This window comes from Urocampus carinirostris, chromosome 12 (assembly GCF_059441175.1).
Source record: "Urocampus carinirostris isolate Australia breed hairy pipefish chromosome 12, RoL_Ucar_1.0, whole genome shotgun sequence".
NCBI lineage: Eukaryota > Metazoa > Chordata > Actinopteri > Syngnathiformes > Syngnathidae > Urocampus > Urocampus carinirostris.
Genome location: NC_142360.1, coordinates 1,409,926 through 1,424,906, shown reverse-complemented (window position 1 = coordinate 1,424,906; position 14,981 = coordinate 1,409,926). Strand labels below are relative to the sequence as shown.

Here is a 14,981-nt window from a genome sequence, read left to right as displayed (position 1 = left end):
CTCCAGCTATGGAGGACAAATTCCGGCGGGGGTGCAGTTCTCGGCATAACACCGCCTCCCACTTTGCGTTGTTATAACGAAAAACGAGGGGACACCGGACATAACTGAGGCGCTCGCTTACCACTAATATCAAACTCTTTTAAATACGTAAAATTACTGCATGTACAAATGCAACGTTGAGAAAAATTCATTTAAAAAAAATGACAGAAAGCATGGAGTACGCAAACTGACGTGGTAAGTAAGACGTCTGTCGTTACCATGCGCCGCCTACTAAACTGCTCCCCCACCTGTTCTATCTAAATAAACCATTAAGGTAAAATTAAGTCCAAAAATAAGTGTCTCCAAATGACAAAGACGCTATGAAACATAAGTTTTCACGACAGCAAAACACGACAGGAAGTTGCGCATGGGCTGTGACGTCCCAAAGCCCCGCCCACACAACCTATTTTCCAGACGGATGTGTTTCCCCCCCCCACCGATGGGAGTTTTTCTCGTTTTTTGTTTTTTTTTGTAGGGGGGGGGGGGCAGGGGGATTGAATTGTGTATCTATATATAATTTATGTACAACTAATTTGCGTTAAAAAACAAGCTTGATTGTTGCCAAGAATCTGGCTCTGTTTTTCACCCAGCGATGGCTATTTGCGTGGAGGAGGTCTCAGCGTCACTGGTGCGAGAATTTCTGAGCAGAAAGGTAAATTCAATCCATGCATCTTGAATACAAAGTACCGGGGTGTCTAATTGTATTTAGCTCTGGGGCCACGTGCTAGGAAAAAAAAACATTCTCGCAGAGGCCGGTGTTGTGCTAAATTTCGACTCCCATGCAAAATTCTCCCCCCAATCGCGCCCCCCCCTCGCGTGAACGCCCATTCTGTTGCGTTTCCGACAAAAGCGATCGTATTCTATATACTAAGCTTATTAAAACAATACAACGAGTTAATTAAAACAATTAGGCCATCGTAATCTATATAATGCGTTTATTAAAACAATAAAGCGCGATCGTATTCTACAAAATGCGTTTGTAAACGCGGTTGCAACAGTCTTTGACGTCAATGTACGCTATGATTTCCGCGATCACAACTAATTGTCCACAAATAGCCTTTATTTGATGTACTATATTAGCCGTATGTAATGTCATGATTGTTTTCTGTTTTTAGTGTCAATAAATTTGTTCAAACCAAAAAAGCCGTATGTAATGTATTTTTATTGAGAATTAAATCCTGGTTCCCGGTGTAAACAAATTGTTGTTGTTTTTTTTTTCATTTAAACTCGGACTTCCCTGCCTATACTGTTTGCAAAGTAAGACAAGCTTTAAACCTATTATGTTTTTTGGTTTTGGGATCCAACTACAGGGTAATACCTCCACTTTGAGATGTGTTACTGAATAGGTATTCGACAAATCTAGTTCGTTTTTATCACTACTATTAGTAGTAATAATAGTAATATTACGAGAAACGTCTGAAAGTCTTCAAATTCACAGTGCTGACTTATTTATGTCACAGAAGGTTACTCTAGCAGTCACAAGTGTGTATCTCAATCTGGTTCTATTTTAGCAGGGGAGTCGGATTTTGGCAGGTAAAATGCCTGCCAAAATCCTCCCTCCCTCCTAATTCCTGAATATAAACTCTGAATAACCCCAAATTCACTGTGCTGACTTATGTATGCCACAGAAGGTTACTCTAGAAGTCACAAGTCTGTATCCCACCCCCTTAACTTCTGAAAGAAAAGTCGGAAATATTCTAAAATCCCCTAAATGACGTATTGATGTATACAGAATGGTATCCTAAAACAGAGACGTCGAACTTACAGCCCACGGGCCAGATGTGGCCTGCCAGATGAGCATGTTACATCCCTGTGTTGTATGATCTGTTGTGATTCTGTTGTTGTGTGTTTGCTCTTATCAATTCCAGCTCCTGATAATGGCCCAATTGCCTCAATTTGACACCTACATTACCTACCTTTGTTCATTCGCAGGAATAGCAGAGGCGTGGGCAGGAAAGTCAGTATATGTCTTTGTAAAGTTGACTGTTTTTGGTTGTGTATTTCTCAGACTTCCATGCTATGAAATTAACCTGTTTTTATATTCCTAATATAAAAGCAATCATCACACATAGTCACGTTTCAAAGATCAGTCTAAATCCATTATTTGTAAATACGTTTCTCAATTTTATTTTACTGTGAAGTCGCGCTTATTGTGACTTCATTTCCTGTTTATGTGTGAAATCAATAAACCACGCCTACTGACCGGAGGTTGTCAGCGCGGCCCCGGGAACCTGGGAAGATGGCAGCTCTGCCGTGCTCGCTCCATTCGCGAGGGAGGTTAAAACTTCAATAAGTGTTTTTATCTGAATAATTCTGCTAACAGAGAGTTTATATCTTGTATATCTCTCATATTATTTGGTGCCGTGACCCGGATGTTGTTTTTTTTTGGGCTGATTTTCGCGGATTGCAGACGAACGCATGCCATGCTCGTAGCGAAAAACAAAATGGCGGATAGCAACATGAGGCTAACAACGAAATATGTGTTTAAATCGGCTCAGAAAACCTCTATTTGTACCAAGTTGGCGTACGCATTCAGGTAAAATCATTTATTAATATATAAATTTGGAATAAATTTAAGAAAAAGCCATTTTATAATAAATAAACCGGGGGAGACTATAGTGATGCGAGACATAGCCCGCCAGGCCTGTATGAGGCCTTAAAAAATCTTAGCTAAGTATATAACCCTTACATCTAAGAAAATGCCAGTTCAATTAGGGTGCATTTTAATATTTAAACTATTTTATAGTTTAAAACGGGATCAGATGATTTTCGGGACGGGAAAATTAAGATAGTCCGCTCACTGGCCCAAAAATATACATTTCTGAACAGTTAAGTGCCGCGGGATGGAGTAGAGTCCCCTAATTAAAATAAATTAATTAAGTTCTACTAAGGGCGACGGAGCCCTCTGAAAAACAGTTAAATTCCGTGGATGGCGGCGTCCCCTGTGGTAATTGTGTAAAAAATCAATAAAAACTCTGCAATTGTGTAAACGCATGGCTTCAATAAAAATAAAAAAGCTAATTTAATTAGAATCCGGTTGTCTGGGCCCTTTGTATGTCCTGTAAAATGTTTGTCTTCTGTCCTATGATCTTTTATTCCTTGTCTTGTGTGTTTTTGTAGCGCACGCGTTAAAACGGCATGCGTTCGGGGAGGAAGAAGAGAAAAAAAAACAAAAAACGCCGTAAACGAAAGTGCTCCTGAAACGAGAGTAAAACGTTTTTAAAAAAAGTAACAGACTGTTTGAAATGTGTTGTTTTAGGGGGAATTGATAGCACATATGAGAATCCAGATATGTCAGCATGTGAAGCTCAGGTCAGGACCTTAACTTGGCCTTTTGGCCTTTGCCATGATCTTTGATTTTTGCAATCCGGAGATGGAATAAGAGCTTGCTCTGTCCACTCCACGCATCGGCCCGGTATTGCAGTACCTCCGGGAACGGTGCATTCGCAATGATCGCAGCAAGGCTTTACGGCTAGGACCTTAGCTTGGCCTTTTGGCTGAGAGTAAGTGTCCCGGCTCCTAGGCTTTGTAGCGTATTATGAACTGACCGATAACGGATAATGGATAATGAATAATGAAGATAGAACAATAACCCCATATCGTAAGGAGTCGAGAAAATTCACTTTTTGAAAAATTGGCGTTTCACACGAACTGTGCGCAACTTAAGGGCCGCGGGCCAGATGGGGTTCCCCGCCCCAAAAAAATTTCGGTCCAAATTTTTTTTTGTTTTTCAATTGGAAACACGATAAATTCAGGAGTGAGAAGTTTAGGAAAAATATGTTTGAGTGATTTTAGATACGTTAAATCAAGATAATACCAAAAAAGATAAAATATTCCTGTTTTCAGTTCAAAATTGGAAAATTAAGGACTGGAAAGACGAGGAAAAATCCAATTGAGTGAATTGGAATAGATTAATTTGAGATAAAGGCATTTTTATACAAAATTTTTGAAAAATCATTAATAGATACTTCCATCTAAAAATTACGATTGGAGTACAAATAAGTAAGATAACTTCTTGGATCAAGATACATCATTTACACATTGAATAGGTGAAGCTAAAGTATATTTAATTGGTTTGAAGGAAAAATTAAAATTAAGTGGGAGATTATTTGTCGTTTTCACATACTGGTGAACTAAAGAGCCAGTGTGAGAAAAGGAAAGAGAAATGTAAAGGGAAAAATTTAATTAAATAAAAAATAATTTGTTGAAAATTGGGTAAGTATGAAACGCAACACATTATATTTATTCAGCTATTTAAAAGGACCCTTTCCATCCAAAAATCAAAAAAATAAAATGGCTTCAAGGGCGTCACTGCAGGCTGCACCGTAACCAGGAACCGGCAGACCCGGCGTCGTCTCCATCTCTTTCGTCTTGGTCTTCATCATCAAGGTGTTCGTCCGTCTCGTCGTCGTCTTCCGTGTCCCCCTCCGATTCCAGCTGCGATTCTAATCGGGCGTCTCTTGCTCCAATGGTTCTGTGACATCAGAAGAGATTGCTGCTGTCTTCAGTGCTCAGTCCACTGGTGGCGTGGGTCAAGTGATGGGAACAGATGCCAACTTCAATCTTCTGCAGAAGGGAGATCAGTCAACGGCACTCCCACAGAGTCAGCTTGTTGTTTTACAAGAACAGGACAACACAATAAGCAGATCCATCTCCCCAGAGTGGAGTAACAACTCTTCCGACAAGGACTTGTCTGGGCCCAGCCTTTGATTGGGTTGGCTCAACAACCACTGTGCTGCCCGCAGACGTCCCGGCCAACTCGGGTAACTTGCCCCAAATAACGTACTCGGTCCGTGGATTCAGCGTCACGCAACTCTTGATTTTTACTGTCCCTACCTTGTCTGGAATGCAATCACCTCTCCATCTCTCTGTGTTGGAAAGCATTGACAGGAATTGACTGTGGTTATCGGACAGACCGTTGTCAGGAGTGGAAACTAATCTCCAATATCCATCAGTACTTTTCAATTGAGTCAAAATATATTTGATGGCATTGCTGCCAAGGATCATCTGTTCTGTCTGGCCTGGCACCACCATTACTGGTATTATCATTTGGCACCCGTAAACTGTGACGTGAATGTCGTACATATCTCTGGGAGAAACTTGGTGTCCACCGCAGCCTACAATGACATAATTATCGGCCGTGTAACTCATCATATCAGGGAATTGCTGCAGCAGGGACTTCGCAGTGTCCTCACTTATTGTACAAGCCATCGACCCGCTGTCTAACAGCGCTCTGAAAGTGGGGCCTTCTTGCACAAGTACAGGTGTGTGAAACAGTTCGTCAGTCTCCGCTATTCTCTGAAACCCCTGAAAGATCAGCTTCTTCGATGGAGGTATCGTGTTGCTATACAACTCATAAATTGATTCGTTATCTTGCATGTCAGGCTTCACATTAGTGGTGGGAGGTATACTCAGTTGATCTGCACTGTTCTCCCCTAAGCGCAGATCAGTTAGTTTCCCTGAGGCAGCGGGACAACTTTCGTCACTGGACAATCACGTCGAGAATGCCCTGGGGCATGGCAGTGAAAGCAAAGGTTTTTGTCTCGGCAATGAGAGAGAGCACTGTGTTTGACTTCTTTGCAAATGATACATGGCTTGTCAGTGAAACCATTAAGTCTGTCTCCAGGTCGCCTGGTTGGAGCTCGCCTTCTCTCTTGAAACTGATTTGATGTAACACGTATCAGAACCTTCTCCAACATACTAATAACGTCCGTTAGAGAGACATACTGTGGGCTCGAAGTTTGAGGTGGCTCGTGCATGAGGGTTGGACCATGGTTCACCTCAGCTTTGTGTACGGCAATTTCCGCTCTATTCGCAGGTTGTTGAAGGGAATCTGCTTTGTAGCTCTTCTCAGCGTGGTATTCATTCAGCACCTCTAGTACCTCACATGCTGACCACTTTTCGATGTTTTTTGATCTGTAAGTGAGTGCCAGTTCCTTGCATGGGCAGTTCCTAATAAACATGCGAGTAACCTCTATTTCAGGGTTGTCAAATGTTTTGCCCTGCTCACTCAAGCACTCAGAGGCAAGGTCAGCTGCTCTGTTTAGTCTCAGCCAGTAGTCATAGGGGTCTTCCTGGTTTTTGGGCAAAGTTGAATAAAAGTCAGCTAAAGGGACAGCAGAGTACTTGGTACAGCTAAAGTATTTCCTGAGAAGACTATAAATCATGTCAGGGCGGGTATAGACGTCTATATTACTGTTTCTAATGCCAAACCTAACTACATCTTTAGCTTTTCCTGTCAAATGTATAAGGATTTCCTCTGCTTGCTCTTCAAGTCTCACATTACTCCTTTTAATAAATGTCCTCATTAGATCTTCCCACTCATGTATTGTTATTGAGTCTGAGCCATCCCCAATAAATGACGGGGGTTCCTTAACCTTTCTCTGCGTAACCACCTGACTCAATCTGTTTGCTACATCTTGTGTGGCAGCAGCGTTAGGAGCTACTATCTTATGTGACTGTATATTTGAGAATATGCTATCAGCCAATTTATTTCCTATCTCCTGAATAATATTTGTCATGTGATCAGCTAAACCCTCAGAAATTTCACTCGTGGAATTTGGCGTAGATGTGGGTCTGACCTGAGGTGAAGGTAGGCTAGCATGTTGGTCAGCTGCATTATGGGTGCTCACACTGGAAACTGCCTCTACTCTATGTGTAGCACCACCTGGGGTAGAACTATTATCAGAGGGGATGGGGGTAAACATGCCCCTGCCAAAGTGCATAGGTGTGTCAAATTGTGGAGCTAACACATTGCTCTGATTAAACATGTTTCAAAGATTAACAGAAAAAAATGTAAATAAGTCAAAATCACAAAATAAATCAGCAGCCTTCGTATCACTGTGACACTGCACTGTAATGAGCTAAACAATATCGCTCATGTAACTAAAATTTCAAATACTGTGAGCTCATGTGGCAGGTAGGACAGTCCTCGGTTCGGCGAGTTTGATAGAAGTCACGGGTCACGGCACCAGGGATATGTGGAAAGGCATTCAGGCCATCACCAGTTACAAGCCAACCACCGCCCCAGTGCAGAACACTTGCATGGACTTTCTGAATGACCTCAACAAATTCTTTGGAAGGTTCGAGGCACAAAACGGCACCCCTGCAGCGAAAGCGGTTCCAAATCAGGACGAAATAGCACTCCACCTGGACTCATCTGACGTGAGGAAGACCCTGAGAAGGGTCAACACAAGGAAGGCTCCAGGCCCGGACAACATTCCGGGGCGGGTACTTAGGGAGTGCGCCGATCAGCTGGCTTGTGTACTAACAGACATTTTCAACACCTCGCTAGACCAAGCCAAAGTACCATCATGCTTCAAATTTGCCAACATCATCCCAGTGCCAAAGAAACCCCAGATCTTATCATTCAACGATTACCGGCCCGTTGCACTGACTCCTATCATAATGAAGTGCTTTGAGAGACTGGTTAAAGAGCACATCACCTCCAGTCTCCCCTCCTCATTCGACCCCTTTCAGTTTGCCTACAGGACAAACCGCTCCACCAGGGATGCCATCTCCTCTGCGCTTCACCTGAGCCTGACACATCTAGAGGAGAAGAACACCCATGTGCGGATGCTGTTCCTGGACTTCAGTTCAGCATTCAACACCATCATCCCACAACATCTGGTAGACAAAATGAGACTCCTGGGTTTCAACACCCCCCTGCGGAACTGGCTGCTGGACTTCCTCTGTGACAGACCCCAATCAGTGCGGATAGGTCAGAACAGTTCAGATGTCATCTACCTCAGCACGGGCTCCCCCCAAGGCTGCGTCCTAAGCCCCTTGCTGTTCACCTTGATGACACACGACTGCGTCCCTAGGTCCGCCACAAACCACATCGTGAAGTATGCTGACGACACAACAGTGGTGGGCCTCATCAGGGATGACAACGACCTGGCCTACAGAGAGGAGGTGGAGCAGTTGGTGGGCTGGTGCAGGGACAACAGCCTGGTCCTGAATGTTGACAAAACTAAAGAGATCATTGTCGACTTTAGGAAAAACCAGCCCAACCATGCCCCACTTTGCATCAACAACAAGGCTGTGGAGGTTGTCAGCAGTATCAAGTTCCTAGGGGTGCACATTACAAACAAACTCACCTGGTCTGTGAACACTGCATCACTGGTTAAGAGGGCACAGCAGCGCCTATACTTCCTGCGGAGGATGAGGAGAGCCCACCTGCCCCCACCCTCCCTCATCTCATTCTACAGGGGCACCATAGAGAGTATCCTGACCAGCTGTATCTCTGTGTGGTGTGGAGGCTGCAGCGCTACCGACTGGGGTAGTGTGAGGAGGGTAACGAGGACAGCAGAGAAAATAATCGGGACTACACTTCCCTCCATTCAGGACATTGGCCAGAAGCGCTGCCTAGCCCATGCTAAGAACATTACCGGGGACCCCTCTCACCCCCATCATGGACTGTTCACTCTGCTAGCCTCTGGGAAGAGGTACTGCAGTGTGCGGTGCAGGACCACCAGGCTCCGCAATAGTCTAGTCCCCCTGGCCATTAGACTGTTAAATGGTCAATCTAACATATAGTTAACTTAAATCTAAACGGCTGCTAATTTGACTTTTTGCACTACTGGCAGTTTTTTTTATAGCTTGCCACTCCTTGCACATTGCTCTCTGCACTATTGTAATTACAGCGTTATTGTTACAGTGTTAATGTTACCGTGTACCTGACTTGTTAACCTGACTGCCCATTTTGCACATCTGGTTAGCTACTCTTCTTGCACTATCGGCACTATGGTAAAATACTATACGTAGCCAAAATACAATACAACTTTATTTATATCTGTACATTCAAGGAAACTGTGGGGGTCAGATGCATCGACATTTCGTTCTGTATACACGTGTACTAGAATGACAATAAAGTAGATCTGAATCTGAATCTATATAGTGTTTTTGGAGGTCGTCATAGACTTGAAAAGCACTGTATAAATGCAGACCATTTATAATAAAATAGAATATACCTTTATTGTCATCGTTACAAAATGGGTTAACATATTGTGACAACGAAATTGGGCATGACACTCCAGTAAAGTGAGGTAATGGAACAGAGAAGATAAGGTTATAGTTATAATTTACACAATATTTACACAAGAAATATCGGCATGTAGGATGTTATGTACAGTTTGGTATTGTAAGGTTTGTGCAATATGCATTTGGTGCAAAAATAGTCATAGTGCAAAAAATTGTCAACATTGTGCAAGAAACATATAACAGTATTTTTATAGATAAGCTACAAAAATAAAAGAAAATTATTACAAGGATGAATATCTAATTGAAGGCAAATAAACTTGGACATAACATTTTGTTTTGCTTTAGAATAAGAAGAAAGACATACCACACAATACATACACAAATTATATTATAGAAAAAGATGCTGAGCACAGTGGTAAACAAATTAATCAAAGAAAATTTTCCACAATTGGGTCAGAGTTAAACCTCTCGGGTTTAATCCAGCCATTCATGTGCAGTTAACCACAAAGGGAAAAGAAAAGCAAAGGCAAAGTATTACAATAATAAAAATTCTACCACAAAAATACTATAGAAATACTATACAAACACTACACTATTTCATTGTCACAATAAGAAATATTATAGACTACAGAAATATTACTATGGAACTATCATAAAAATACTACAATGGGAATACTGTAAAATTTGATTTTACTGTAAAATTGTTAGATAGATACTTTATTCATCCCCGCAGGTAGATTCACAATCCCCGCAGGGAAATTCACTAATGCTGCTTTATAAGTTTTAGAGATTTGGTTCATGTCTCATTTGGACTCAACGACCCCCCCCCATGGCCAGACGAAGGAGGAAACAGGAGATGGAACGATGAGGAAGATATAACATGGGATGAACAATGGTAAGTAAAATAACAATGTTGATGATATTAAAGGAGTATGCCAACGCTCTAAGGGCGTTATAGGTGAGTAACCCGAAAATGTTTTGTGTTTATATGCGGCCGGTATGAACCATAAACATATATATGAAATCATTTTACATCTGAACTTTCAATAATGATAATGTGATAGATGTAAAAGAATAGATCAATAGAGATATTGTAGTGTACAGAGTTCATTTTGCCCCTCAGGGCTGGGGTGAACTCGCATGCTAGGGGATCTATGGGTCCCCAAGATTTAGTGTTATCAAGGTTGAGGTTGTGAATCGGTGACAAAAATATAGTCGACATGTGTGTATTCATTCATTATTGATCATCAAATTATTAATTCATTTTCTGCATCTAATTGTTGATGGTAATGGGGAATGGCCACAGGCCTGTCTTTTTCTATTTTCTCCTTTTACAGGACTGTCTCAGAAAATTAGAATATTGTGATAAAGTTCTTTATTTTCTGTAATGCAATTAAAAAAACAAAAATGTCATACATTCTGGATTCATTACACATCAACTGAACTATTTCAAGCCTTTTATTATTTGAATATTGCTGATTTTGGCTTACAGCTGAAAAAAACTCAAAAATCCTATCTCAAAATATTAGAAGACTTCCTCAGACCAAGTAAAAAAATAATTTTACAACAGCAAAACTAAATTAAACATTTGAAAATGTCCATTGATGCACTCAGTACTTGGTTGGGAATCCTTTTGCACGGATTACTGCATCAATCCGGCGTGGCATGGAGGCAATCAGCCTGTGGCATTGCTGAGGTGTTATTGATGCCCAGGATGCTTCGATAGCGGCCTTCAGCTCATTTGCAGGTCTGGTGTCTTTCATCTTCTTAACTATACCCCACAAATTTTTTATGGGGTTCAGGTCAGGGGAATTAGCAAGCCAATCAATGACAGTGATGCCATGGTCAGTGCACCAGTTACTGGTGGTTTTGGCACTGTGGGCAGGTGCCAGATCATGCTGGAAAATGAAATCCTCATCTCCATAGAGCTTTTCAGCAGATGGAAGCATGTAGTGCTCTAGAATCTCTTGGTACACAGTTGCATTTACTCTGGACTTGATGAAACACTGTGGACCAACACCAGCAGCTCACATGGCTCCCCAAACCATTGCTGACTGTGGGAACTTCACACTGGATTTCAAGCAACTTGGATTTTGCTCCTCTCCAGCCTTTCTCCAGACTCTGGCGCCTTGACTTCCAAATAAAATGCAAAACTTGCTTTCGTCTGAAAAGAGGACTTTGGACCACTCTGCAACTGTCCAGTGCTTCTTCTCCATAGCCCAAGTCAGACGCTTCTTCCGTTGTCTTGAGTTCAGAAGTGGCTTGACCATGGGAATACGGCTATAGTAGCCCATTTCCCGGACACGTCTGTGAACTGTGGCTTTTGATACCTGGACTCCAGCTTCAGCCCACTGTCTTTGAAGCTCCCCCAAATTCTGGAAGCGGCTCTTCTTCACAATTTTGTTAAGGCTGCGGTCATCTCTCTTGGTTGTGCAGCGTTTCCGGCCACATATTTCCCTTCCAACAGACTTTGTGGATATGCTTTGAAACTGCACTCTGTGAACAGCCTGCTCTTTGAGAAATGTCTTTTTGTGTCTTACCCTCCTGATGGAGTGTATCAATGATGGTCCTCTGGACAGCAGTCAGATCAGCAGTCTTCCCCATACTTGTGATTTAGTTTACTGAACCAAGCTGAGTGTTTTTAAGGCTCAGGAAACCCTCGCAAGGTGTTTCGAGGTAATTAGATGATTCCGGTGATTAGTTGAATAGCCTACTTGTATACTTTTTCATGATATTCTAATATTTTGAGATAGGATTTTTGAGTTTTCTTAAGCTGTAAGCCAAATTCAGCAATATTAATATAATAAAAGGCTTGAAATAGTTCAGTTGATGTGTAATGAATCCAGAATGTATGACATTTTTGTTTTTTTAATTGCATTACAGAAAATAAAGAACTTTATCACAATATTCTAATTTTCTGAGACAGTCCTGTATACTTACTTCTTTCCTTACCTTCTTTGTACAACATCATTCGTAATATCAATCATCAAAGCAAGTGAGCCGTTTGAAAGCCGTCTCTCTTTAATGAATTGAGCCAAAAAAGCCGGTTCCTTTAAAAAGACTGACTTAACCTTCACTCGACAACAATTACCACCAACAATGACGTGATCTCGTTAGCCAAGATCGGCGTGCAGAAAAATAAAAACTCAAACCGCGAAACCAAAACAACGATCAAAAGTTTGTAGTGCAGTAAATCTTTGTTAAACAGTAATTGGGTGATAATGACAATTCTGTGGCAAAAAAGTTGTGTCACCAGCAAAAATAATGCGTCTAGGACACAGGTACGTGGGCAAAAGAAAATACTGGGTGTATAATACAAGATAATTATACAGAATAGTTTAAAAAGAAAGAATATGTAAATAACAAGACTAATCATTTCTCATTGAATATGCGAATAGCGAAAGGGTAAAAACTTTTAAGACGTGTAGTTTTGCTCCTAATAAAGCAAGGACGAGTAAGGCAAAGAAGGTGACTGGAAACCGTCCATAATTTTAGTGTCCATCTTCTCGTTCGTTCGTAAATGGACAAATTCAAAAGAGGCGTAATACGTAAATATATTATTTCCTTAGTTTTTTCTCATATTCAATAACAGATTACTCTCAATAAAATAATGCACACAAAAGAGCAGGTGATCTGAATCGTTTCAAATAATAAAAAAATTGAAATTAGTTTGAAAATAACGACATACTAACACAGAAAAGAAAATTCGAGAAATTAATAACGTAGCTGAAGCTATGTCAGTCACTGAATGAAGTGTTTTCTTTTTAAAAAAGGGAAAAAAAAACCACAAGTAATGATAGTCGGGCCAGATCATGTTAATTTGTATAGCCTTAATCACAAGGGATCTCGAAGGGCTGCATAGAACAAAGACTATTGCACGGAATAATGATAATAATATAAATGCGAGTCAACAAGATAATTCATAAGTGACAAGTATGCACTGTTTTAAATTGAATCAATAAGAAAAGATTGATTATGATTATAGAGAGAGGAAAAGACGATAAAAAAGTTTTGACATTGAGTTCGAGTTGGCATTTTTTGAGATTTTTGATGTTTAGATGGTGTGAGGGTTTGGAATTTTGATGAGTTTAGCCCAAAGGACAAGATCCTTTGGTAGGACAATTGATTCCACACTAAAAAAATTAAGAATGAGTGTGTTTTGATTGACAAGTGATTAATAAATATGTAACAAATGCTGACTTGTAGTTTGGTTAAATTAAAAAGAAACAGTGTCTATGGAAAAGAGCATTTTTAGAAGACAATGAGAAACAGATTGATCAACCCTGGAAAGGAACATAGGAATTTAAAAATAACGGATTAATTGATTTCGAGACAGATCATGATAATTTAAAAATTTAACTGCACAGGAAATACATGGATAGAAATTAATTAAACTAAGATAATGTCTACTAGTACTTTAATTTAGAGAAAAAATAAGGCCATTGAATAATCCAGCTAATTTACTAAAACATCCCAGTACGTAAGCACGATAAAATTAACGAGACTCTAAGTGCCACTAAATTCCACAAAAGCAGCGAGGTCACGGGGGTGATGGAGCACACCCCAGCTGCTTTTCGGACAGCTAACATGAGATACCTGAACTGGTTGTCAGTGGAACTGACAAAAAAGACAGTCATTTCGTTTTTGACATGGACACATTTTGAAAAAGTACTTTTGATGGGCCAAAAGCAACATTCAAATGGTGAATGTAATGTGGAATACGCAAATCAAAGCCTGGAACACAAGAACATTCAAGAATACAGCTGCTTGAAGTTATACAAAGTCTTGTTAATACAAAGTGTATATGTACACGAGGAAGATTGATACATTTATCCTGCAAAATTTTAAATGCTATCTTATTTCACTTGTATTCATAAAAGTTGAACTGAGTTTTTGGGGGAAGTTTTGAGACACGTGAAATGTTTTTGGTCAGAATTCAGTAAAATAAGAGTTAAAATCTAGTTTTGTCCGTAATTGATGAAAAATTGTCTTCTGAATAAGCTCTTCATATAACTTTTTTAAAATTCAAATTATGAAGTTTTGGACGGATAGAAAATATTACACAAAAAAATATGCTAAAATATAAAACAGTTCAACTGTTTGTCAAATAGCTTAACAATAATCAATTAGAATGACCATACACCATTAGAGTATCGCCCACATTGAAAACATTTTTGGATGGTATTTTTCATTTTCGCAAAGTCATTCACTTTGAGCGTGAATTACCTGCTTTCTTTGTAAAATACCGTTATTTTGAACAAATTTACTTACGGATAAGATAATACATCGGTAATGATTTTTACAAAAGGCAAAACAAAGAGTGAATCATAACAATAAAAGCGTTTTATTTGGCTAAGTTGATGATTTAACAATCTACCCTGGTCTGCCTCGAGGGGGATGGCCAACAGCAAAATAACACGTAAAAAAAATCAAGAAAAGAAAAATGGTAAGAAGGAAATAAGTGCATACACAATTTTTGAACTATGACCAATCCACAAAGAAGAAAACACTCTATCACTCAAATCAGGGTGAGTGATTCTGACAAGCATAATGGTTAAAATGATTCAGTGACTGGAATTAGTAAAAAAGCAAAATTTGAGATTTAGAACTAACAATTTAAAAAATTAATTGTTTTTCTTCGAGTTGGAGTTTTGGGATATAATGCTCAAAATGGATATGGCAACTTATAGTGGGGATTTATATAATATACTAATCTATATACATAAATGAATTGGTTGTTTTTCAAGTTTAATTAAGCCACAGGAAGTTTCTCAACAGGGGGGAATAAAATATGGTTAGCATAAACTATTTAATAAATGTTTTAAGTCTATCTCTATCTTTCTATCTCAATTTCTCTCTATCTGTTTCTCTCAGCCACACAGGAGACAGTGACCCAAGAACGTGGGTATGCCCATCGCCATGCTACTGCACACGAAAGACCAGGAGGTGATGCCACTGTG

General features: G+C 40.1%; 1 protein-coding gene and 1 pseudogene across 2 annotated transcripts in view; both read left to right on the top strand.

Annotated features, from left to right (window-relative positions):
* Positions 1 to 446: 446 nt before the first annotated feature.
* mindy4 (MINDY lysine 48 deubiquitinase 4) overlaps positions 447 to 14,981 on the top strand; it is a 56,919-nt gene continuing 42,384 nt past the window's right edge. For both annotated transcript variants that reach the window (XM_088350541.1, XM_088350540.1), the window contains exon 1: positions 447 to 691. In XM_088350541.1, coding sequence (XP_088206667.1) covers positions 632 to 691 — 60 coding nt within the window. In that variant the 5' untranslated portion in view covers positions 447 to 631. The remainder of the gene's footprint in view (positions 692 to 14,981) is intronic.
* On the top strand, positions 3,361 to 3,488 carry LOC148354614 (U2 spliceosomal RNA; annotated as a pseudogene).